The sequence below is a fragment of the Python bivittatus genome, unplaced genomic scaffold, assembly GCF_059951505.1.
Source record: "Python bivittatus isolate LINGU-HERP-01145 unplaced genomic scaffold, Pbiv_v1 ctg000480_np1212, whole genome shotgun sequence".
Taxonomy (NCBI): domain Eukaryota; kingdom Metazoa; phylum Chordata; class Lepidosauria; order Squamata; family Pythonidae; genus Python; species Python bivittatus.
Genome location: NW_028277075.1, coordinates 69,580,862 through 69,607,886, shown reverse-complemented (window position 1 = coordinate 69,607,886; position 27,025 = coordinate 69,580,862). Strand labels below are relative to the sequence as shown.

At 40.3% G+C, this 27,025-nt stretch overlaps 2 protein-coding genes across 3 annotated transcripts in view; one reads left to right on the top strand and one right to left on the bottom strand.

The window, feature by feature from the left end:
- Positions 1-2,999: 2,999 nt before the first annotated feature.
- LOC112543285 (pepsin A-like) lies at positions 3,000-16,653 on the top strand. Its single transcript, XM_088146205.1, has 9 exons — positions 3,000-3,130; positions 3,644-3,800; positions 4,144-4,261; positions 4,932-5,050; positions 10,437-10,636; positions 13,406-13,522; positions 14,023-14,167; positions 14,961-15,059; positions 16,384-16,653. Exons 1-9 carry the CDS (start codon positions 3,075-3,077, stop codon positions 16,525-16,527), a joined length of 1,155 nt encoding a protein of 384 aa, XP_088002331.1. The 5' UTR covers positions 3,000-3,074; the 3' UTR covers positions 16,528-16,653.
- Positions 16,654-17,391: 738 nt separating this feature from the next.
- VWCE (von Willebrand factor C and EGF domains) overlaps positions 17,392-27,025 on the bottom strand; it is a 30,643-nt gene continuing 21,009 nt past the window's right edge. The window contains exons 15-20 of one of the 2 annotated variants that reach the window (XM_088146202.1): positions 26,625-26,721; positions 25,360-25,442; positions 23,586-23,676; positions 22,326-22,408; positions 21,189-21,294; positions 17,392-20,494 (exon numbers count right to left, since the gene is read on the bottom strand). In XM_088146202.1, coding sequence (XP_088002328.1) covers positions 19,746-20,494; positions 21,189-21,294; positions 22,326-22,408; positions 23,586-23,676; positions 25,360-25,442; positions 26,625-26,721 — 1,209 coding nt within the window. In that variant the 3' untranslated portion in view covers positions 17,392-19,745. The remainder of the gene's footprint in view (positions 20,495-21,188; positions 21,295-22,325; positions 22,409-23,585; positions 23,677-25,359; positions 25,443-26,624; positions 26,722-27,025) is intronic. The other variant, XM_088146203.1, reaches the window with a different exon arrangement.

Sequence of the window (27,025 nt, the reverse complement as noted above, 5' to 3'; positions counted from 1 at the left end):
GGAGGAGGGGGGAGATTAAAGTGGACTTTGGAGGAACAAGAAGAGCAAAAAATATCTCAATAGCAACAGTTCTTGCTCTGCAAAGTCATTCAAAATACCTAAAAGGTAAATTGGTACGGGAATACCTAAGGGGTGTCCTGAGATATTAAGAGAAAAGCTGCCACAACTACCACAGAAAAGCATAAAGGTACTTTTCCCAATGTCAGTTCTCCGGGTGGACCTCCAAGAGAGGTTACATAAACAAAAGTAAAAGATATTTATTTCTAACTAGGTGTAAGCAATTTACACTAACAAACTTGGAGTTGGGCAGTTGATAAAGATAAGTAAGTTAATATATTTCAACTGACACCAGGGGAAACTTCTGCATCGTTTACCTTTCACTGCAAATTTAAGATCTAATCATCTGTCTCCACGCACTGAAAAATGGCATTATCATAAAGGAGACGATGTTATGGCCGTTCCTCCTGTCATTTGTTTTTGTATTGCAGAAGTCTTTTTTGAAAGATCCAGAAGCATGTGCAGGAACCTCCCGCAGTCTAAAATGGAATTGATCAGGCACATGTTTCTCCATGTCTCTGAGTACTTGTGAGATGCACAGGTTATGCTGCTGTTTTGTGGTGGAAGGTGAATCGTTGTCACTTCAGAACACGACCAGCAAGCACAATTCAGCCCTGAAACAAATTTGCCCTTTTGTGCTTTGTAATCCAGGCTCTCCATTTGTTAAAAGTTATCTGGAAAAAAATTAAAATTAGATTCCACCCAATAACAAATATAGAGTACCAAGAGGCAGCTGATAAATGTTATTTGAAATTAATATTTGATACTATATAATAGGATAATCGAGGGCAGATATGCTTCCATGGAAAGTGAAGATAACACAGTAAAATGACTTTTAATAAAGTTGCTTTCAGATGTTGGACATTTCCACTACCAGGAGACACACAGAAATCCACATTACTTAGCATTTGCTGGGTCTTAGCAAGTTCCCAGTTGTCCTAAATGGAAAGTAAATTCTGTCGTTTAAGCTGAATAGGATACTAGTGGTAACTTTGAACTTGGATACAACAAAGCCACTGTTTTACTAAGCACTTACTGTAATTTGCAGTTGTCCATCCAGATTCAACAGCATCTTGACTGTAAGCTACAGCCTGAGTGCTCTGAATGGAAATAATTACCCCTGCAACTGGGTTTAATAGTTATACACAACAAATTTCAAGCAGACATCTGGGCCACGGCACTGCAACAACCTTGGGCTCATTGTGAAAGAACATCTTAACAAAACAATGAGAGTGAGTCGCTTCCTGCTAGACAGAATTTGAAACAGACCAGAGAGAAGCTGAGAATATTAGGCTTGTGCTTCGTGAAAGAAAACGTTTATTGCACAACATTTTACAAGGGATAGAAGATTGCATCCTCTTTTTTATTTCCCATCCCAAACGTCTTCAGAAATTTCCAGATAACCAGCCCAACTCATTTGATTCCAGTATAAAATGCATCTAGGATTGATTTGGGCTATTTTGATTGATTATAGATCTATTCCCTGCCTTCCTTTCCTTTCAACTTTTCCCAAGCATACATTTGCCCAGGCAAAGCTAGCCTCGGTGACAGTGACTAGCACAACCTTTCTGGTTTGGTTTGGCTTTCCCGAGCTGGCTAGAAAGAAAAAGTGATGGGTTTTAGAGAAAGCTATTGGCTTCAAACAGAAGATTCTGGCCACCGATGGTCACATCATTTATGGACCACCAGAGGATTCATCTCCTGTCAAAACCAGGACTGACACTTCATGCAATAACCATCTTTTCTAGCCACTTCCTCTGACATTTTTCTTTCCGAAGAATATCTGTTTGGGTGAAAAAGATGGAATGGCTGCACCAAATCTTTTCTCTGGCAGTGTGAGTACTAGGAGCCCTCCGTCTGAAAAGTTCTCTAATTCTGGAAATTAACATCATGGGCAGGGGGGAGCGCTATAAATCATATCTCTCTGTCTATGTCTCTATCTCTATCTCTCAAATAAAAAACATAAAAACTGAACTAAAATCATGATTAAAAACCTTATTAAAACACACAAACATAATCAGCAGCTGAGTACAGACCATTCATAACATTCAGTACAACCATCGAGCAGGCTCTACATCACAACTGAATCCCTAAGTGTGGTGGCAAAGCCACATTTTCAGAGCGCTTAGAAAGGCCAGTAGTGCCAGGGCCTGTCTAAGCTCTGAGGGGATGATGCTCCAAAGGGCTGGGGCCACAGCAGTCTTCCAGGGCCCCATCAGATGACCCTTCTTAGTGGACAGGACTTGTAACATGCCTCTTCTGCTGGACCTGATGGGACAGGTGAATATAACTGGGAAGAAGTGATCCCTCAAATAACCCAATTCCATGCCATGTAGGGCTTCATATGTCATTACCAGCACCTTGAACTGAAACCAGAAGCAAATTATAGTCAATGCAGCTTGGGGAGCACAGATGTAATGTGCACTGATCTGCCCGCACTGCTGCATTTTGCACCAGCTGCAGATTCTGGATTTTGCAAACAGTTGCAATGTTGCAAAATGCTACCAACCTTTTTTTGAAATCTTTCAGGAAATTGAACTATGCTGAGTATACTATATCTGGAGCCCTCAATTGCAAAAATTAAATTTATCTTTAATTCCTTATGTTGTTTACTTTACAAAAAATAAAATTCTGTCCAGATTACTTTAAAAAGAAAATGTACATCTTTACCTTTAGTTCACCTGTTGAAAAGATATGGAAAACATTGCTCTACTGCTCTTGGGACGTACCAAAGTGTTTGAACTGGTTGCAATGTCACCTACAACTGAGTATGTTTTTAGGTCAAGAACTTAATGCAAATGAAATGGATGACATAGAAAGTTCTCCTTAAGGACATTTTTTTAAAAAGATAATCGTATCAGGAATGTCTGCCTTTCTTATATGAGATGCAAATAGGATAAGAGAGGCTTGGAGATATAGATATATATATATATACGTAGAGCAACCCTAACTGTGTTGCTTAGAAGCTGGGACCCACACTTCATTGGAATCAACAGCTTGGGGATAACGGAGCAATCATGAAGTACCTCTTGCTTCTGAGCTTGGTGGCACTTTCCCAATGTCTGACAACCAAGTAAGTAGTGAGCGTTGTGCTTTCTTCAGAGAAAACATGTACGGTTTCCTTCAGAAGAATCTAATTTTGTTTCTAAATTATGTTCAATAAACTCTTCCAGCAAACTTTCCGTTGTGATTGCTGGGCAAGCCACAAAGCCTTGTTGTGCCTAATTTTTCCACTGACAGTAAGATTTTCTTTCCCTTTTAGAGCTATATCTGCAAATGTAGTATGTATTCATAGGGTAGAACCTGCTTCTTTCTCTACAAAGTGTACCTAGATTTCAAGGCCTTTCTTCTTATTATTCGGAAATAATCTGAACCTAACTTTCCCACCCTGAGGGCCTCTAGATGTGTTGCAGGTATAACTCTCATTCTAGCTGGGAATTCTGAAGGTTGTACTCCTATGTTCTCTTAAGGGCATCGGATCTGAGAATGCTGTCCAACATGCATTTTTTTCAATCTTTAATAGCTATGAGCAGTTTCTTTATCTCTCGCTTAATTCATCTTTTCCTTTCCATTATTCAATGCTTAGGGTTCACCTAAAGAAAACAAAATCTGTGAGACAAACCCTTGAAGAGCAGGGGCTGCTAAAAGATTTTCTGAAGAAGCATCCGTACAACCTTGGCTCAAAATATTTCCCCCGGCCGCAGAACACATTTGCCTCTGAACGCTTAAGAAATTATATGGATGTAAGTATTCTAAGTTAGAAGGAGATACACAGAATTTAGCCCATGAACAAGACTAGAAAATCTCAACACATGTTGATCTAAACGATATTGCTTTGGAGAGCAATAAAACAGCAGTGCAGATTTAGGAAATGATTATTTTAAAAGTTTGAAAGTTATTTGAGATTACTGCTCATGGAATACAAACTACATTCTACTGTAACAAATTGTGCAGATTTGATTTATTTAAAAAGTCTGTCTAACCTGCTTGTGTCTACCAAGAAGTGTTCATCTCTCTTGCCTCAGAAATGCCATGGAGATATCAGGGTGGATTTTCTTTGTTATGTCCCATTTTCTGCCTCCACAGATTGAGTACACTGGCATTATCTCCATTGGCACTCCACCACAGGAATTCTCAGTACTCTTTGATACTGGTTCTTCCAACTTGTGGGTCCCTTCTGTGTACTGCTCCAGTGAAGCATGTTGTAAGTAGTCTCCGTAACTGATGCCTTCAGAAAGAGGCTGCTCTTTATTCAAGCCATCCTCAAATGTACCTTCCAAATGTAATAGACTACAATTCCCATCACAGCATCTGTGTTGGCATGTTGGCTGGGAATCCTAAGAACGGTAATCCCAACACATTTGAAAGGCACCAGATCTGGGAAGGCTTCTTTATTCCCATGACCATCTGTCTTTCCAATGTGTTCAGCAGGGATCATACTAATATCAGATATATTGACTGCTTGAGACAGCCTTTGGGAGCAGCTACTCAAGGGGATCAATATGCAGTGGCAAAACATATGCCTACATAGCAAATGTTTAGGAATGAGCCTGTGTGTAGAAATGAATTGCAGGGGATAATCAAATCAAATCAGTGTATTACCGCCATAAGGCCAGATCAAGTAACATATCCAAAAGTAGAACTGTTACATATTTTTCTGCACACCATATAGAGGGAAAACCTAACTATTTTTTCCCCAAATTATAACCAGCTTCCAGTTTAGCTAAGACTGGGGACAGAGTTCTCCCATTAGAGAGTATTTCACTGGGATGGGTAAAATGCCAAGATCTCTCTTGCTCTCTATCACTCTTTCTGTTTCTGTTACATATTTAACATCCCCACATCATCCTACAATTACTTCCTTGTCTTTGCAGCTGACCATAATCGATTCAATCCACAAGACTCGTCCACTTTCCAGGCAACCAGCCAGAGTGTTTCCATCGTATATGGCACTGGGAGCATGACTGGAGTCCTAGGGTATGATACTGTCCAGGTAAACTGCCAAAGGAAATAGACTGATAAGCCATCCTTTGGGAAATTAGACTGAGTCAGCATGGCTCTGGGTGGACAGACAGGGAAGATCTAATTGGGTTCTGTATAGATCTTACTCATGGCAAAACCATCACAAAAGCATTCTCACTCTTCCCAACTTCTGATCCTCGACCAATCTCAGAGGCAGCCAAGCCTGTGGTGATTATTTTGGGAGTTCTAGTCAAGAAGTAAAACAGGAGCTTTAACACGCCCTGCTAAAGACTTAGAGGTTAGACAGACTCATGACTAAAGAATTAAGAAATGCAATATGTCCAGGAATGTCCAAGAAATTCAAATGATACTGTGAAGACCAAATAAGCATTTCTCTTGGAACATGCTACCACAATTGTTCTTTCTTTATTTACGATCTGACGATAGCAATGTCCAAACTATTCATAAAACAAAGTAAACTGTTCTAGTCTATTAGTAAAAATTCCATACTACTGTAGTGAAGCAACCTCATTTTCACAAGATAATGATCAAGCTTTGAGATTTCCAGGCAAATGCAAATTACTACTAGCTTTTATCTTTTCAAAACTGAGGGTATTGGGCAGTAAGCATTTTGTTTCAGCAGTCCAAATGTAATTATCTGTGACAGCTCACAGCACCTATGCCAGGGCAGGCAACCTAATCTCTGTGAGATGTATATAGATACCACATTTTTTTGCCACTGGTCATGCTGGCTGGGACACAGGGGAACTGAGGTCCCAACCCTCTGGAGGGCACCACCCACCGAAATCTGTACCTCTTTCTTCCTTTCATTTTGAGGCTCTTGCTATGTGAAGTTTCATAATTTCAACACCAATCAAGTCAGCCTTTTTTTCTTCTACTCCCACCCCATACATGTTTTTAAAAACTGGTAACATCTTGCTTGATGAAGAGTTTTGGAGATTTTGCAAGTGTGCTTATGGTTTTATAAAAGTTTGATTTGTCCTGACTAAGCTATTAACTGACTATGCATTTCTGAAGTGTTCAAACTGTTTCAGGGAAGATATCCATCCAGTTAAAAAAAAAATCAATGACTCTAAAATTTAATGCCATGCAAACAATTTTACCCTAGTCTCAGGTTTAAGTGATGTTTCTTCCTCTTTCTTTTTCAGTCCTGTGCTGCCAAAACAGAAAACTGGAAGTATATACTACTTCTGGACCTAAACTAACCTCAATCTGTTTAATAGAGAGGAACAAACAATTTCAAATCAGGATTTATTGTCAAGAACATAAGAACCCTATTGAGTCAGGCCTATTGGGTCTTGTCTAGCATTCTATGTCACACTGGCTGTACTGGGGAGCTCACAAACCTGGACTGGAGGATAGTTGCCTCCTTCCACTATACTTCCTATTTCCTAATATTCAGGAGACAGTGCAGAGTGAAGAATATTACAAGCTCTCGCTAGCCTGATCCTCCATGAACCTGTCCCCAACCTGCCCCCTTTTAAAACCATCCAAATTGATTGTCATGACCAAAAGTGCTATTAAGTGCTGGTAGAGAAAGGATTTCCTTTGGCTAGTCCTCAATCTCCTGCGTTTAGTTTCAGTGCAGGACCTTGCATTCTAACGTTCTGAGAGAGGGAACAAAACTTCTCTTTCTTCACATTATCTATGCCATGCATGATTTGACATCTCATCATCATGTCTCTCGTTATCCTCCTTCATTCCAAGATAAAGGGTCACCTAAACGTTTGAGGAAATGTTCTATTCTTCTAATGATTTTGGTTGCTTTGGGGCAGGGCACCTTTCCTAACTCTGTAAGATCCTTCCAAAGGTGTGATGACCAGTATTTGCATAATACTCCAAATGTGGTTTCATTATAGATTTGTCTAAGAGCACTGTTATTGCGGCATCACTTGACATTTGTTTAGGTTGAATTGCATTTGTCATTTTGAAACCCATCATTCAATTAGCAGAGATCCTTCACAGCCCCTTTTTGCTTTTACCACTCTCAGCAGTTTTGTACCAACAGCAAACATGGTCACCTCATTGTTCATCCCTAACCTCAGATCATTTGTATCTAGGCTCTAAATCACCAGTCCAAATGCTGGTCTTTGGAGACCCCTTGTGCACATCTTGCTAGTGCAAGAATTGCCCATTCATTCCTGTCCCTTATCAGCTGTCAGTCTGCTAGGGCACCTGATCTCGTATTCCATGGCAGCTGGCTTTGCTCGGGAGGCTTTCTTGGAGGGGCTTTTTCCAAGTCCAAGGATACAACCTCTACTGAGCCACTTTGCCTACATGCTCGTTAACACCCTAAAAAAGTCTGGACGATGAGAGAGTTATCCATGCAGAAACCATGTTGGTTCATTTTCTGCAAATCTTTTTTTTTTCTATTTGTTTGTTTTCTCTTTAGCAATTCTTTCAACCATTTTCCCTGGAAATAGTGGTATGCTGTCCACCTTCATCTATTCTAGTACTATTCTACAGTACTACTTATTTGGATTCCAGTTGTCATCTCATGCCATCCTACCATTCTTTTAATATATTTACTGTATCAGTTAAACAGGGACAGGGACAATGCAATGGGATTCTTCTCACGCCGATGACAGGGCTGGCAACGGTCACAACAGAGAACGGGTGCTGCCTGCCTCCTGTTTCTCCTTCACAAAAAAGGCAAACGTCCACTCCCTACAAAACAGCAGAAGCAAACAGATGCAACTTTTGCAGCCTGAAGTTGCCTATATAGAAACGTCTCATCTGAAAGCAGGATATTTGTCGGGACTCTTGGGACGTAAGATTAATGTTCCTTCTAGTATGTTCTATGAATCTGAGCTCTTGGATTCTTGTTTTGCGGATTGGCTTTTCCAGTGCAGACTGCAGAAAAAGCACACCTGACAAATATGTGTCCTGTCACATTCTCTTTTCAGTTCTGAACCATTCTGATTCTCCAGACTCGGTTCTTACAGCAACTTCCTATTCCTTATGAAGGCTTCTCAGAATAATAATCACTCATTAGTAATATATGCCACATTCTGGCATGACCTGAAAAGTCAAGTCTTTGCTGCAATCAATGAAGCAGAGCCTGCTTCTGTTTTCTTGCGCTCTCCGCTATTCATCTGACGTCAGCTCACTGCCCCCCGGCCCCACCTGCCCTCCCCGCCATTTACCTGTTCATTTGGCATTTCTTTCTCCATGCATGCTGTGGTCTTCCTTGTGAGACATTAAGCAACACGTTGCTTGTGTGAGGAATTAGTGCGGTGGCTTGAGAATTGCACATTCTCTTGTGTCTCCCTTCTCTGGCATAAACATAACCACTTACCTTTTCACATCTCTAAACCACACAATATTTGCTGACAATAAAGCTGTTAGGCCTCGAATCGCTTCTTATCTTGCAGTTATGAACAGTTCCGTGGCTCTTTCATCTGTCCCTGGTGCTTCCTTATTTGACAGCTGGTCTACTGCCCCTTCTATCTCACACACTGATTGAGTTGGTTTCGGAATATGTTCCCTCTCGCTACAGATGTCCCCGTTGCTCCATAATCCCATTTGTAGAGGTTTTCAGTATAGCAGTGGCATCTTCCTTTAACCTATTTTTTCTCTATTAGATTTCTTCCACAATTATTCTCGGGCATTCTTACCTTAGCAATAAGGTATCCAGAGAGTGCTCGGATTTCCTTAAAATATCTCTCATTTTCTTTTTCTAGTTATTTTCCTCTCTTGCCTGAGAGACTTTTCCCCATCCTTTTCTGCCTGACATTAATGTCGGTTTCAGCCATCTTACTTGTGGCTTCTCTCTTTCTCTGGCTATCAGGATGCCTTATCCTGAAAACTGTGAGGATTTGTTTTCCTCTTTGAAACGCTTCGAGTATTTGATTCCCTTCAGTTTTCAGTTGTTTCTCGTCTCTTTCCTAGAGCTCCTCAGGCTGCCTGTTGCTTAAGTTGAGGGTATTAAATAAACGTCTCATACTGATCCCAGATTCTGATTCTTTGTCCTTCTGGTCAAGTCTGGTTGCCCCACCTGCTCTCTTTATTCTTCTGAGTTTAACCCATACATTTAACACCAATAATTCATGGTCTCTGTGGCACAGTCTGCAGTTAGAAATCTTCTGGCTGGCTGGATTGCACTTCTCTATAGTTTCTTTCCTGTTGTGTAATTGACTGGATTCCAATGTTATATACCAAGTGAAATCCAAGGGTAACATCTGTGTTTACCCGACTTAAAGCAGTTATTGTAAATAAACACAGAATTATCTTTACAGAACTCTATCTTTTGCTTTATTGTGTTACTTTATCCAACCCAATCTTCCTATATTTCCAGTTTTTGCATTCCAGACACCCACTGGTAATATTTATGTCCTTTCTCAATGCTGCATTTAGCACCTCTTATATTATACCAAGAATTCCTCAATGTCCACTATTGCATCTGTAGGAGAAGTATATCCTATATTTAAAAGTGATATTCCTTGGATATCCACTAATTCTAATGGATAAGATTCAGTCATTTATTGGGTTAGAGCTCAATCTATATTCAACAGTGTCCTTTTTGAGCATCATTGCCACCTTTTTGCCAGGAGATTAATCCTGACTCTGCTTCAATTACACTCCTTTCAAAATTTAAATTGAGCAGAGAGAAATAGTTGCAGGTGGTAAACTAATAGGGTATACATAGAGATTTCCTTTGAGGCTGTTTTATGAAATAGACATTATATTGCAAGGCAGTTTATTTAAAAGTGGTGAATCAAGTAGAATCAATCAAGAATTATATGAATCACTCAAGGTCTGTTTGCAGACCTGTATGTTCTTAATATGCAAATACAGATGTATCCATGCATAAATGAATAATTAGGAGAGAAATATATCTTAGAGAAATAATTAATTAATAGTAAATCTCCCTACCTGAAGCTTTGTGAAAATCAATTGTTTTCTCTTCCCTCTCTCTATTTCAAACCATCTATACCAAAGCCCAAAATGTTCAACTTTTTAAAAAATCTTACTTTACTCAAAACCTTTCAGCCAATAGGTGGGTATTGTTTTAATCAAGAATACCCCAATTTTCTGATTTAATCACAGCTTAGCAGAAAAATATATTGAAAAAGATTACAGTACAATATTTATTTGCAAATAAATGTACCTTTTTTGCCATATCAATTTTACAGTATAATATCTATTGGCCCAAAGGTCATTGAACTTCCCATACTTTCCAAAAGGAAACCATTGTCTTAGTTCTCTTTCCCATACTGGTTAACCAAAGGGGGAAGTTAGGACAGGTTTAAATATTTATTTAACAATTTCTGCAACGTGGCTGGGAAAGAAGGGAGCCGCAGTCCCAATGCTTCTGGAGGGTACTGGGTTGGGAAAGGATGCGCTTGGAATTCCAAAGTTTCCTTACAGCAATTTCTCCGTCTCCTTCTGCACAGGTTGGAAGCATTCAGGTTACCAAACAGATCTTTGGCCTGAGTGAGACCGAGCCGGGCAGCTTCCTTTATTATTCCCCCTTTGATGGCTTCCTGGGTCTGGCTTACCCTGGTCTCTCTGCCTCTGGCGCTACTCCTGTTTTTGACAACATGATGAGTGAAGGTTTGGTATCCCAGGATCTCTTTTCCGTCTACCTGAGTTCGTAAGTAAGGACGAAGGGACCTAATTACTCTCTGTTGCTAGAAGCTAGAGGGCACAGACACCAACCATATTAGCTCTGGAAACTCAGCAGTAAACAATCCAGTAAATCCTTTCCAGTTCTATAGTTTTCCAGTGTGCTACTGCAAGATGTCAAGTATTATGGGAAATCCCCAGGGAGATTTTTAAAAAAGCACGCCCATCACAACCACGATTTCCCTGTAATGTGATAGGCATATAAGTCTTCTCCATGAACAGCAGGTGACAGCATCTTGGTGACCTTGGCTGATCCCCAAAAGACTAAGCAGGGTTGGACCTGCTTAGTACCTGGATGGGGAACCATAAACGAATTCCACAGCTGTAGGCTAGAATAGGAGGTTAAAAAAAAAACACACAACTCATGGAATAACTCAGTAGAAAACTACTTTTGTCCCTCTTGAGTCCTGCTATGCTGCCTCATCATGGCAGAAGGGATGTTCCTGAGAGGGATGAGTGAAGAATACCAGGAGTATATTCCAGGCGTAGATATTTCCAGCAGGGTCACCCAATGGCTATCACAACTGCCTAGCTGAAGCCATTAAGCTCCTATATTGGGTAGCAGCACAGAAAGATGCTGGAGGCTGATAATCACTGTAGTGACAATGGCAAGGGCACCATTTCATACTGTATGGGAGAAGGCAATGGTAAACCACTCCTGTACTTTTACCAAGAAAACCACATGGGTTGACGGACAATAAAAGTGATTGACAACATAGTGGCAGAGAATGAGCCCTTCAGGCTGAATGGCACTCAACACACTACTGAGGAAAAGCTGAGGATCTTTCAGAATACAAGTAGTGTTTATGACACAGCTAGATTAAAACCTTAGCTGCTGGTCTTGCCATGCAGGAAAAGAAGACCTGTCAGCAAATCTGGAGTGGCCAACAAATTGGAAGAAATCAGTCTACATACCAACCCAAAGAGAGGAAATTTAACAGAGAGTGCAAATTATAATGCAATATCCTTAATTTCACATGCTAGCAAAATAATGCTTAGGATCATCCAATACAGGTTAGAGCCCTACCTGGAAGGGGAAATGCCAGATGTTCAAGCTGGCTTTAGAAAAGGTTGAGGAACCTTTCCTAAAGCCAGCTTGCTAATGCCTGCTGGATAATTGAGAAAACCAAAGAAAAGAGTTTATGTGTGCTTCATTGATTATAAAAAGCCCTCTGATTGTGTTGACCATGACAAGAATGTCCTCAGGAAATTGGGAACCCCAGAGCATCTTATTGTCCTTACATGAAACCTATACGTGGGACAGGAATCTATCGTCCAGTGGGAAGATAATGGAACAGATTGGCTCCAGGTCAGCAAAGGATTGAGAAAGGCTGTATGCCCTCTCCTGAGTGTGCTTGTAAAACATCAACAGCCTGCACTATGCTGACGATGCTCTGGAAATGAAAGCCAAGGAGCACAGTGAAAAATGGGACTAAAATTAAATATAAAGAAGAGCAAACTGATGATAACTAGTACAGCAACCAGCCTTAAAACTGACCATAAGAAATAATTAGGTGCTGGATAGCTTCTGCCTTTTAGGAACTAGAAAGAAAACATCAGTCAAGAAATATGTTGCAGACTAGCACTAGGTAGAGTAGCCATGAAGGCCTTGGAAAGGTTATTCAGATGCTGTGATGTGTCTATACCTACAAGGATCAGAATCCTGCAGGCAATGATTTTCCCTGTGACACCCTATGGAAGCAAGAGTTGAACTCTGAGCAGCATAGAAAGAATAGTGACCCTTTTGAACTTTGATGTTGGAGAAGGCTCCCGACAATTCTATGGATAGAAAAGAGAACAAACAAATGGATCATAGAAGAAATCAATTCAGAGTTCCCACTTGAGGCACTGATCCCCAGACTCAAATTTATCATATCTTGAACATAACTATGCAAAGACCTAGGTCTCTTGCAAAGTCTATAATGCTGGGTAAGTTTGGGGGGAGCGGGAGAGGATGACCAGCAGCAAGATGGATGGACTTGATTACAACAGTGATAGGTGCAGTATTAGAAGACCTGAAGGGGCAGGTTGGAGATGGAGATCATCCTATCTATGTGGTTGCTAAGACTCAACCCGGACCTGATGGTAGATAATAAATCAATCACAATTACTTCTGTATTGCTGTTAGGAAAGTCAGATGGATGAGCTCATGTAGTGACCATCAGCAAATCCACACAGCCTTCTTCCCATGACACAAGGATGGCCAAGTAACCAATCCCAGAGAAGAAACCTACATGCCAAAGCCTGTATGTCAACCTCCTCTTTCAGTCTGACCCCTGACCTCTTTGCCTATCCATCACTCCTCTTTTGGTTGCAAGGGTAGCACCTCAATTTTTACAGCTCCCGCACCAATTCCCAGAGCTTTCCGTTTCTTAAACTCCATTTCTGCAACTGCACTTACCCAGCAGTTACACATATCCACATAATCACTAGATGGCAGCCAAGGGATACAACACTCTTAACTCTTTGCTATCAAGTAGTTCATAGGTGAAACAATCAACTAATTAACTCATCGTTTTAAGGATTTTTTTTTTTAAATGTTCAGTTAGTCAGCAATACAACAGGAAGGAAAGAAAAAAAAATAAAACAGTCGCAGTGCATGGAGTAACCAAAGCAGTGTACATGCCAACTGAAAGAAGCTATTCACATGGTAAATGATGTTGGGGTCAGGATGGAAATGGAATCATCAGTCATGTTCCTCCTCTAACTGACATGTTCTTCTGTTTTCCTTTTTCAGTCATAACCAGACAGGGAGTTTTGTAATGTTTGGTGGCATTGACGACTCCTACTTTACTGGGAATCTCAACTGGGTGCCCGTTACTGCTGACTACTATTGGCAGATCACTCTGGACAGGTAACCAGACTCCTACACCTTCATCCTTCACATCCCTGCTTCACATAGATGCATCAAGAACAAAGTGCAGGATGATGGCAAAAGGAGATGTCTGTCAGCCCTTTGAAGTGGGCCAGGTCACGAAACAGACACCTCAAGGACTATAGGAATGCATTTTAGTGTTGTGGGATGCAATAATAGACTCTTGAAAGCCTGCCAGGGTTTCTCTCTGCCCCTCTTATACCAGACAAAATCAAGGCGAGTTATTTTGAATCTCTTTCTCATACTTCCTCATTTCCCACAGCTAGGTTATCCTTTACTTTCCCTTAATGGCTCTCCTACGATGCCAGAGAAACGAGTGACCCCACCCTAATCCCACAAAATAGGCAGAAGGGCAAGATATGTATATTACAAAAACTGGCACTGAAAAGAAAGGTTGAGTTTACAATTTCAAAGGACCGGAGGGCAAAAGATTGTGGTAGTTTTCTTCCTCTCATCTTGACCTGACTATTTCTTTTCAGTATCACCATCAATGGTCAACCCATTGCTTGTTCTGGTGGCTGCCAAGCTATTGTTGACACTGGTACCTCCCTCATAGCAGGTCCCCCCCAGGGCATCTCTACCATTCAGAACTACATTGGGGGTAGCCAAAGCTCCAGTGGTGAGGTAAGCATAACAACAACTCTCAAAGATACCTGTGAGACAGAAAGACAGACCAGGCGCAATGTGCTGGAATATCTCTGGAGATCTATGGTTCAATGATTTTGTGAACGTTAATAAGAGATTTTCCAGATAATTGCTGGTGTTTTTTAGTATTGTTAGGGTAGTATTGTTAGGGTAGTATTTAGTATTGTTAACAATTGTTAGTATTGTTATGTACAATCCATTTTCTCCCTCTATCCCAATTCTTATGCAAAATTATTATTTTGCCGTAGCTCCTTAATACGTTATAGCCAGGGAAATACCATTTCCAGCACTAGTTAGTCTGCACATAGAGTGGCACATGTATTGAAGATAGTGCTGGTCAGGTCAATGACTGCAAAGACCATAACACCAGCCCCTGATCATGGACCATTTATCCTCCACCAAGCCCTCTCCTCAAGTTCCCTTGATTGCTCTACTAGCATGAGATACTCATAAAAAATAAAAGAAAAAGAAACCCACAAAGATACAAACGATTATTACTAGCCAGGCTCCCCTTCTTCCCTTCCTGATATTCTTCTCCTGATTTGTGGCATCCCTTCTTTGCCTTCCACACTGTAAACAGCTACCACTTGGAATATAATCCTGGACTGAGGTCATCATTGTTGACTCTAAGGACATCTTATTCCAGGAAGCACCATTCTAGTGCTTTTTCTTCTGGACTAATTTCTAGTCCATAACATCCAGCTCCCCCCCGCCTTCTCAAATGTTATGTGGCTGCTAACCTTTGTTTTCTGTTTATCCTACTTCACATCAGTATATAGTCAACTGCAATGTTATCAACAGTCTGCCTGATATCGTCTTCACCCTCAATGGCATTGAATATCCTCTGCCTGCCAGTGCCTACATTCGCCAGGTAACATCCTTGATTTATCCAGCATAAAGTTATCTCAGATAATTTATGTCATACAATAAACCTATACAGTGGAAAAGAAATCTGACCTATGAAAGGATTAAAGTAAGCAGTTATACCAAGGCAATCTTGGTACCTCATATTCAAGTGGTAGACATCTGCACACATTTGAAGTGTTTTTGATCATCTTTAGCATAGTAGTATTCTCATTATGCATTAGGAAATAAGCTCTGTAACTCTTTGAGCATGAACTTCAAACCATTTAGTGATAAATGGCTTTATTTCTAGCTGATCAACACACTCTTGGAAGCCATTACTGCATTATAAATGGCTTACATAAGCTTAATCTAAGATTCACATGTGGATCATATTCATTTCCCTCTAGTAGATCTCCCTTCTCCACAATAGGCCATCCCCACTATGCTAAATTTCAATTCCCAGCATCTAGGCTGGCTGAGGGATTATCAGAACTGAAATTCAATGCAGTTGAAGAGCACCAGGTTGAGGAAAGCTATAGGAGACTATTTTAAAGAAAGGGTATTGTATCAGCTTATCACTCTGGATTCAAGGGTAACCACTAGGCTTAACCAAATGATGCAATATTAACCTATGTACACTATATAAAAATGACGTACATAGCATGGAGGATATATGTAAAGAGATTATTTCATTATGACATTATTATTTCATTATGCCATAATCCATGTACAAATGTTCAAGGAAAGCACAATTAAAGAACAAGCACCCTTTAACAAAAAAACAAGTATGAATCACTGTTATATATTATTCCTGGGACTCTTCAGAAAATTTCACATAGAGTCCAAGCATGATTCTCAGCATCATGATCTTTCCCTTGCATATAACTTTGGTACAATCATGTTCTGGCAGCACTTACTTTTCCCCTTGGCATTGCCTTCATTTCCTCCCCAGCCTATTAATGAGGCAGCTTTAAGTCACTGTTAGCTGTCCTAGGATGAACATAGCATCTTCCCTTCCTCCAACACAATCCAACAGCATCCTCCAGGTATGCAAAATCTGTAAGGCTTTGACACCCATCACCTTGGAGGGAAATCAAATCAAATCAAACTCCAGATTTGAATGAGAGGCAAGACAGAGGTAGGCAATGGAGTCAGCCTATTCCCTGCTGGTACGGTTTTCTGCTGACTCAGGGATGGATAAGAAGCACTTCAACTCAACAAGGGTGGGGTGGGGGAACGTCGGCTTCCAGATGCTTTATAAAGGCCCTGTAGTTAGAGTTGGATCATTCAAATTCTGGAACTGGCACAGAAAAGCTACTTTTCATCATACACTTGAACTTTCTTTTCAGACCCAAAGTTATTGCTTTAGTGGCTTCCAGGAAATTGACTTGGCCAATCAACTTTGGATCCTTGGTGATGTCTTCATCCGTCAGTACTACGCTGTCTTCGACAGAGCAAACAACCAGGTTGGCCTGGCTCCTGTGGCACAGTAATAGCAATATCTATTGATCATATTATAGCCTAATGATAGTCTTGACTCTATGGAATTAAATTTGGTAATTATGCTCCTGATCCCCATGCTTTTTATGTCAGCAACAATAAATAAATATAAAAATGAATGGCTTGGTATTCATTTCTCACTGAATGGATACGTTTGTAGCTGTTTGACTAAGCATCACCAATAGACAGCTCACCCACCCACCCACCCCCCTTTTTTTTTTATTTTGTACATTTATCATTTCTAGCTTATAGGACTATTTATTCCTCCCTGGGCATACTTATTGGATATATGTCAACTAGCAACCTGAAGTTCATCTATTCCAAGTGAAAATTCACAAGTGGATCAGACCCTTGGTTTGCAGTTGGTTGCATTTTAAATGCTTAAATTTATTCATTTTTGCAACAAAATAGTTGGCAGTGCCAGTTTCTGAATATATATATTTTATTTAAATATATATAGCCTGCCAGTCTCAATAGAATAGAGTGGAAGAGGATAGGGGGCCATTTAGTCACACCACTTGTTCAGGGAAAGAATCCAAATTAAAGTATCCCAACGGATGGCTGTAGAGCTTCTTGAATACATCCAACAAAGGGGAACCCACCAACTTTGTGGATAATGGATGTCACTGTCAAACTACTCTTAATTTTAGGAAGTTTTTTCTAGCATTCAACCAACATTTACTTTCCTGCAATTAGTAAAGATAACAGGTCAATAAACATTCTTTCAAAAGCTTATTTTCCTCCACCTAGAGAACAGGCCTTCTAAAAAATGGTCTATATCAAATTCAGTTATAAAAAAGATCCAGTTTGAGAAAATTCAGATTAAATTTATTTGCCATCATTTTTATTATTACATATTTTTATTTTATAAAACAAAACATTTTGTTTAAATGGAAATGTCCACAAATTTTTATATCAATATATGAAAAACACAAGATAGGCATTTATTTTGACATTGCAACATACCAAGGTAAATTTACACAGAAGTGTCCTTTAATTCCTGCCCAAATGAAAACCTGCATGTATGAAATGGCCATCACAAGCAATGGGGTTTCTCATATCTGCCAATAAAACTTTTCATGCAGGTCGGTCACGTTGTCCGATTGATGGCATCAAGCAACGTGCCCTAATCTGCCCTAATTTAGGGGACATTGGCAAGAATGGCTATGAATCGGGGGGAGGGGTGGTGAGAGAACAGGATGTAGCTGTCTTGATAACCAGGCAATGTCACTTCAAGCCCTAGTTCATTGTTAGTTCAAGGCACAGCAACATGAGGCTTAATGTGGTTTTTATTCCCCCTTCCACAAATGGAGTTCCATGAAAGGAAATTGGAATCTGAACCAGTGAATTTTTAGTCTCCTCAATTTTTCAGGATTCCTTGGAGGAAATCAACTTTAACCCAGCACAAAGCCATCACATGCCCTATGAGGTAGGGTGGTTTTGACAGATCATGAACTGAATCACTTTGAGAACCTTACCAAAAGTCACTCAGAAGGCCTGTGGCACAGTGTGTAACTATATCAAACACTTCAGACTCCTACACTGGCTTCTTAATATGTGGATTTGCCTGTCCAGACAGTAGCATTTTGCACTTTCTGGAGTATCAACTGCAAAAATTGCAGACGAGAAGGCCCTTTCTGGGGACGCTCATTTGACTAAGGCTTAGAAGCCAGTAAAGCTATAGCTGAAGATATACTGGACTCTACCTGCCTTATGGGAGTTGCACCAGCCAAGGATGCACTGTGGATATACTTCAAATCCCTTTTCAAACTGGAAATGCCCAAAGTTATATTCCACATGGCTGTGCTGCCCTCTGGATTCAAAGGCAAAAGGGTGCTCCAGAACATGTCAAGGCACGAACATAGCACTATTAGCAGTTCCTTGAACCAAATGCACCTTTTTCCAGTCGTACACTGCAGATGCAGAGGACAGCCACATGATACAGGGGAAAGGTGCTGTTGATTTACAGAGCTGCAGCCAGGTGATGGGTTTCTGCTCTCGTGCCCTCTGAAGCACCTTTGTGTCTTTGAGACTGAAGCACTGCAATGCTGTAGCACAGTATGTCATACTCACATTTACATCAGGCCCAAGCTGAATGAGGAACAGTGATGCTAGACGCGGAATTTTAGGAAGCACCATTACTTAAATGAGTACCTAACAAAGCCTCACTGGAAATCTCACAAAATTAGAATTCCCAGAGATATTGCAATGAGGGGAAACAACAGCAGTCTGTCTGGTTTCAGGTATGAAAAGTTGATATACCCTTACTGGACACCTCTTTGAGGTAGTTGAGAAAATTCAGTCGTGCTGCCTGTTTTATGAATGGGCTGCACGCAACTTTCAAAGTCTTTCAGGAACTAAGTATTCCTGAAGACTTTACTGGCTGGCAAACATCACCAAAGAAATCTTAAATGAAATTCTCACAGGAAGCTTAGCTTTGAAATGTATATTTAACTGTGGCATAGAAAAATACATTTACCTTTAGATAGGATACTATAGTTTTACTGTTCATATAAATCAAGTTTCAACATGTTATAATGTGAATTGCAGAGTTCTATACATACGAACACATCTGTAACCACAACAAGAAAGGATTTAGTGGAAATTTTCCACGATCAGAATCAGTTTTGTACATCCCAGTATACAGTACAGTACAGAGTGGTTCTGTAAAACAATGTTTAGTACATTTCTGACCTCATGGAAGCTAGCCACATTTCTTCAACATAATCAGTCCTGAAATTTCCATATAAGACTGCAAGTAGCAACAGAATATCTATATTAAACCTGGTGTGCAAAAATTTATCATATGACTCCTGGCACAAGTTGTTGTTTCCCTTGCTGCCATTAGGGATACAACATACAGTCAAAGAGGTTGAATTAGCCTGCGATCCTACTACTTGCCATGCTTCCATTCTGAAATCTTTGTGCTTTACTGGAATGTTCATACTGATACTCTAAATAAAAGGTATTTTTCTATTGTCTTTTAAGTCCAAGGAGGTATTAGTTAAGTAAGAACTTCAACACAAGCAAGGGCTGAAGTAATGTCCCCACTAAGAGGACCTGCTCTCTGAGAAGCCGGAAAGTGGTTATTGCCATGAATACATAGTGGGAAAACCAGCTAACAGCAATCTTATAGTAGATGCTCTTGTTTTTATGAGATTAAAGTGGTTATGTTCCTCTTATTCAAAATAAGCCTGGCATTCTTCCCAATCTATGGAGATATATCAGTGAGGGTATTCTCATCACTAGGGGATAATTGAGAGTTGTTCCCCACATTTTGCTGGTCCAAAGAAAAATGAGTTATGTGGGTTGGGCTGTTAGGAAGCTCTTGAAGAGAATCTAGATTGGAGCTGGCTGAAGGAGAAAATGTTTCAGCCGGACGTGGCAGAGGAAGGTTGTGGGTGTTTGAACGCTGAAATAAAGCAGTTATGGAATTTCTGAGGTTAGCTGGAGTGGCTGGAACGGACGTAGGAGCAGCAGTGGGGAATGCAGTGGTTCTGCTTGCTCTTGAATAGAGAGAAGACGGGCTAGAATCAGTCCCAGAGGACCCAGTTGATCTGCCAGGAGGATCCCCAAAGCCTTCTGGGTTATTTATAAGTGGTACAATGGATTCTGGCTTTATCTGAGGAACTGCCGAATGGCCTAGCCAAGAAGGAGGGATGATACTTGGTGGTTCATTGAGATGCAACCTGATGGCCTCTCCTGGTCTGGTTTGGTGGAGTCCAACATTCCCTAGTGCAGCTGGGTTCATAAGTGGAGTCTCCTGATCACTTGCATTACTTGCTTCGGGATGAACCTCTGGAGTGAGCGAGGCAATGCTGGGGGTGGAGCCGCAGTAGCTGCAGTGGCTGTCGGACACCAGGGCCATGGAGCCTCTTTGAAGAGTTTGCAAGGGTGTCTCTGATGCCCCGTCTTTCAAGACTGGGTTGGCTAATCTATTCTCCAGGGAGGCCAAATCATCTGATGTGAAAAAGGCAAACTAGATTGAACTCTGATTGCTCTGAAGCATTGTGGCAAATGCGTTGCTTATTACCTGCATTCCAGATTGTACAAATCTCAACCCACAGGGAGGCTAGGTGTGCACGAGCATATATGAACATGCCCAAACACTGCCCCTTCCTGCTGGATCCCACAAGCAGATGTAGCCACTCACAAACACAAACTATAAAGGACTATTTCATACAGCTTGCACAGAGCATAATTGGGGATCTTAGAAAGTACATTATAATACGTTCTGCAGCTTTGAGCTATGGTAACATGTTGAGAAACTTGTAATACAGAGCAGCAGAATTAACAGGAGACTGCTTGCAGACCAGTGACTGTCAGAAGATGGAAGAGCGCCATTTTAGAGTCTGTTCATCAGCTATCCCCACAGCCCCTCTAACACCCTATAACTTCAGATATTATGTCCCCCCTGTTCTGACCTCCACTACCATCCCAGTCAATTTCAGTTTGCATGACAAACTTAATGCAGCTTCTGTAAACATTTCTATGCACAGAATATTTTTATATTTCCTTAAAAGGGGTAATGTAATTGGATCACATACTTTTTTCCTGCTCCCCAAACTGTTGCATCCATGTTTTAGATCTGATAGTATGAAATGAAGTATAACAGATTCCCTAGACAGATGTGACCAAAAAAAAAAGGGCTTACGCATAACTTCATTATTTTGGCAGTCCAGGCAGCAATGAGTCAGGGAACCAAAAGGCTCTGTACAGGTGTTTGGACAGGACTTCTTCTCACAGCTCACCTCCCCAAGCTGAAGGGACAGGAAAAAAAAAGAGGTGTTCAGACCCAGCAAGAAATCACTGATCCCAGGAGGTGAATCTGTTGCCTTACATTGTCCCTCTCTCCTAGGGACGTTCCATTATATCTGACTAGTATTTCTATTGTTGCACAGCATAGTTGGAAGCTATGCAGGAATATATAAGAGAGAGGAGAATTAAATTTGGAGCTTGAATCCAGTATGCTCTCGTTGTTGTATAGGGCTGTGAAAGCTGGATCATCAGAAAGGCTGAAGAAAGAGGAAATAATGCCCTTGAGTTTTCATGCTGGAGAAAATTGATGAGAATACCGTGGACTGTAGTACCGGGAGAAGTAAAACCAGATTGATCACTGGAAGCACTAATAATGAAGCTGTTGTGTATTGTGGGAAGAGCTACAATCATATTGTTCTAAGACAGGACCTCTGTTGTTTTAGGCCAGGAGGAGTTAGAGCTGTCGCTTAGCAGATTTCTACTGTTATTGATAGGGTTTGTTTTGCTTCTTCCTCTTTGGCCTACTAGAGATCAGTTCAGTTATTCTCTTTGTTTACTATGAATAAATGTTTGTTCGTAGAGTCTGCAGTTTCTGCTATCTTGTGTGCAGACTACTCAACAGAAACTAAAGCAATTATGTTTGTTCCACATAATGGAAAAGCAAAAGTTATGAGAGAAGACCCCGAGGGCTGGAAGAATCAGAAGCAATCAAAAAAGGGGCTGACAGGAGACAAGGTAACTAGATACTATCACCGGTGGCTCAAGCAGGAGCTTATGCGAACTCAAAGAAGGAATGATTGACAAACAATACTGTCAAACAGATGTCCATTGGGTCACAAAGAATCAGAAGCAACTGAACAACAAACATTTTGTATCTTGCTAGTATGTTCTCTCCTTAATGGAGTCCAACAGATCAGCAACCACACTTTAGCTGAGCCCTACATAAGATTTCAAAAGAAACAATGGGAAAGAGGGAAAGGAACGTAGGGTGTTAGGAGGGAGTCTCTCTTTCTCCAAAGTCCTTGCATCTCACCTGGCAGGTACAATAAACACAGGGTTCATCTTCTGGAACAAAGTTGTGTCCGTTGATTACTTTTCTTCCCTTGTAATTGCAGTCTATAGGGAAAAAAACCCATAAGAAATACACTTTAATCATGAACAAACTACCAACAGATCTGTTTATGAGACCACATGAACAGATTGTAATATAGTGCCATACATACATTCAGAAGTTACTTTCTGTAATACTAAATATTACTCAAGATTACCAGAACACCCCAAGTGCTGACTACTGCACAAATGATTGTACAGGTGAGATTTCCTACGGCAAGAGAGGCAAACAACCTATCAGATATCAAACTGAGTATTCAAGAACCAAACCAGTTACTAACATACTTCTCTGAAATTTTAATCTTTAGTCTCATCTAAGCAATAAAGACTCTGCATAAATTCCTGACAAGGGGACAGACAACTGTTTAGTTCATACAAAAATAAATAATGTCAATACAGGCACTCTCTTTTAAACAAATTGCACTGCATGAAAACATGAAACTCACAAGTTATGTAAAACTTTTCATCAGAACGCAGAGAGAAAGCAAAATTGGTGATGCAGATTTGTAAGAGAACAATGAATGTTCTGTTCTTTGTTTCCTTTGGAATTGCGGTCCTTTGGTTGCTCATTTGTTTAATAAATGTTTCCCCCCCAAACTTGATTTGTGGCATTACTTATTTCTGGACTGGCCAAAAATTTCAGTCCCTGTACCATTCCAACTAGAACTGGCTTCAAACCGTTATTCTGGCTTTTAAGTGCCTCTTACTAGCAATTTCCTCCTTTCACCTTCCGCCCTTTTTATTGCTTCCTGTTCAGTAAGGAAGTGGCATTTCTACTAATTTTTCTCGTGCAACTTATTCAGTTCCTAGGTTCATCTGGGGGGAGGAGGACGCTGCGAGGTTAAAATAAGATTACTTATTTTCTCCATTATTTTTCTTTCTTTCCATTTTAGTAGCAAATTAATAATAGTCAATAGTTGTTTGTGTTTAAAATTCAAACCACAGACACAGTTCCTCTTGAAAAGAAATTGTGCAAAGGAAGTTGCCTGCTGAAGCAGCATTCCTCACCAAAGTGTGGGATGTGCTATGCTGCACGGTTACCTTTAAAAAGATAATTACCTTTAAATTGACTATGTTTCTGCCTACCAGAGTTACTTTTACAAAATGATTACCTGTCACAATCTTCACCTTTAAATTCCATTTGGAATAGTCATTTGGAAAAGCCACATAGCTGTGATCTTACCATGACAAATTGGACAGCACTCGCCTTCTGGATGGAAAGGGTATGTACAAAACACGACACAGTCCACAGGAGAACAGGCCACAGAGCCCAGCTATAAGGTTCATGCGCAGACATACACAGAGTTGTACACCCACATACACACATACACAGAGGAAGAACCTGCATTAATGGCAAAGCAGTATCATTACCCTGCAATTTAAAATCTTCACCCGCTAACACGTTTGGTAGGCTTCCTCCCCCTCCTTTTCCTTAATTCCAGTTCTTTCCCTTCTTCCCCCTCCCCAAAGAACATCATGTTCCTCAGTAATAGTCGTGGTCAGTGATATCCTTCTTGTAGTATCACATAGGAAAGTTTCACAAAAATAGCAAATAGATTTGTTTCCAGGAATCGAGAGAGGTCAGTAGGTTGGGACAGAAGTACAAATGGAACGTTATGACTAATTTTCAAATGGTTCCTTCTTGTGCCCTTTCCCTTCGATTGTTCCTATTGTTTCAGTAAGAAATACATTTTGATAATGACAGAATATTTTCAATCAGTACTTTCCAATGGAAAGAAAAAGAAGAGGGCGACCAGAACAAGGTGGATGGACTCAATTAGAGCAGCGATGGGACCACCATTAGAAGACCTGAAGGGCCAGATCATCCTAAAGAAGTCTATCTGTGTGGTTGCTGACAATAACTCGATGGCGCATAATCAATCACAATCACCTTTTCAGTGATTTAATTACTGATTCTTTCAATAACAGATATTAAGTGAAAATGTGAACTATACGAGTCTCTTCAGACACAGGTCTTACTTCTCCTCAGAAACAAGGCCCATGGAGTTCAAATGGAGGAGGCATTACCAGGAAAATGAACAAAAGACTGCAGTTCAAGAAATTAGCTTACCTTCTTGAAAAACTGAAATATGAACACAGTCAAGGTGTCTTTATTTCTTATGTACAGCAGGAATGAGGAATCTGCAAGCCACTAGAGCCTCATTCCCAGATGCCACCCACACCTGAATTGCTGAATTTTAATAGAAAGCTATTTGGGAATCATCTCTATCTTACAGAACTCAAAAAGCCAAGCAACAAACAAACAAACAAACAACTAAAATGCTATGCATTAAAGACCTATGTATGACCTATATTTAATGTGAAATCTCAAAAATATGTCAGAACTGATCTGTTTATCATTCAAAAGGTACTTTTTATTTTTTCAAACACTCTACAGTACTTGCTGGCAAAATGGATGGAGTATATTTATTTAAATATATATAGTTGGTTCAGAAAAGTTTTCTATTCAGTTTTAAGAAAAATGATTGAGAAGTGGTGGCAAAAGTATATATGAGAATGTATTCTCCTGTCCGTTAAGGCTTTTCTAACCTTCTTGCAAACTTCTTGGAAGTATCTGGTTGGCCATTCTCAAAGACAGAACATTTATTTACTTATTCACGTTTAATTTATTAAATGTTATTAAAAAGTTGCTCTCTTTCTGAGCGTGAGGGGACTCCAGCCCTAATTCTTCCTTCTTTTAATCCCACCCACTTTTGTACATGCCTACCCTCTTGGGATGTTCTGGGTTGCTTTTCTATGAAGTCATGTAAAACCCCATCCATAGAGGCATGACATAATATACATCTGCATCTCCCTGAAAGCTTAAGCGATGGTGGACTGTATGTACCATTCGGATACCCTCTTGGGATGTGGCCTCTTAGCCCAAAGAAGGTTGTCCACGGTTACCAGGGCTTAGCATTGTTTTCAGCCTGAGGTAAGACAAGAAGAGGACTTACCAAACAAATGCAACTTAGGCATGGGTCCAAGACAGAGGGGAAGGTTTCATTGTTATAGAAGATCTTCCCTGCATAGGTGCAGCCTTTGGTGGAGAAAGGGAAAAACATAATTACTTGGTCAACTTGAGCCAGCTGGTCTGTATAAAAGCCTTCAAGCAAGCATGAGACAGGGAGGCATGACGCGGATGGTGCCTGCTTCTGCACAAGATGTTTATCATGCTATCAGCCACTATCATTTATGCAATTTGTTGGGGGGTGGGGAGTCAGATGACTTTGTCTTCCATTTTAAACCGTCCTGGGTGTTACCTGGTGCTTCTTTTATTTTTATTTCTTTTCCATAAAAATCTATTAAGGATGAACAGGCCAAATAACTGCACAATGCCTTTTGATGAAAATCTTAGAAAATGTTCCTCTAAAAGTACTAGAAATATAACGTAGACAGCAGTAGCTGCTGTTAAGTATTTTATTGCAAAGAAAGCCACCACATCCCTTCCGTATACATTTGCTCAAATTCATTTATATATATATATATATATATATATATATATATATATATACATACATACATACACACACACACACATACACACACATACACAGAGACAGAGGAGGAGAGAGAGAGAGATTGTTGTCACCTCTCTCCCTTTTACAATTCCCAAACAAAGTAGGAATTATAACAAATGCAGATGTCTTGCAAATCTGTAAGTGTTCCTTGTTTTTAAATTCTGAAATGTAAGACTAATTACAGTATCACTATTCTTGTGCTTAGTGCTTTCATTTATGACAGTAAAAAAGCTATTATTGACAAATGGATAAAATGGAAAAAAGCAATTAAGAGAAGTGTCCATGGACAGCAATAGTTTTGGAAATTTATTTGCTAGACTTGCAATGGCTTTGCCTACGCATATTATCTTCTTAGAATGAGTACCAGCATACATTTTTTTAAAAAGAGGAACGTTCATTTGAGATAGGCCTCTCACATTTATACATGAGTAGAACAATATTCTGTCTACTTTAAGAAGCAGAACTAGATTCTAAATGGTGATTGGTCTTGTATGCATGCATGTGCTGCTTGACTCCCAGTGACTCTGGGCAGTTTTTCAAGATTCTTTCTTTACAATGTTGGTGTCAAAATGTTAAAGATGATGTACACATCGGTGTCCAAAACAGCTGTGTTCATGCTCAGAACAATATGGATGTTCTATGAAGGAAAATATTTGGTTTCCCTAAGAAGGAAACAGCTTTCTGAAAAGATGGAATTTTACCTGCTGAGCAATCTGGACAGCATTGTCCAGGGATTCGAATTGGATGAGGACACATCTCCAAACAGTCTGTCCTCTTACAGCTCACTGAACCATCTGCCTGTAACAGAAAAGAACTTCACAGAAACCCACAGCACGAACTGCTGGTCTGTTGTGGGCAGACAGACCCTCCATTGCCTCCGTCCCAGCAGAGGTATCAGCCTTCTGTTAGTTGTCCTCAAAAGGTTCTAGAACTGTTCTGGTATTTTACACCCAATAAGATGAGTGTTGGACGGAGTCCTCTTAGGAGAGTTGACTCTAATTAGCATATAGCATTCATATGCCAGAGCCTTGCTGGAGATCCCCTTGCACTCTGCAATGAGACCTAGCTCAGAGATGTCTAGTCTCAGGCCTCGGTGCAATCA

Coding starts and splice junctions, on each gene's coding strand:
- LOC112543285 (XM_088146205.1), top strand. CDS start 3,075: ATGAAGTACCTCTTGCTTCTGAGCTTGGTGGCACTTTCCCAATGTCTG. Junction 10,637..13,405: donor TTTTCCGTCTACCTGAGTTC/GTAAGTAAGGAC, acceptor TTCCTTTTTCAG/TCATAACCAGACAGGGAGTT. Junction 14,168..14,960: donor GCCAAAGCTCCAGTGGTGAG/GTAAGCATAACA, acceptor ACTTCACATCAG/TATATAGTCAACTGCAATGT.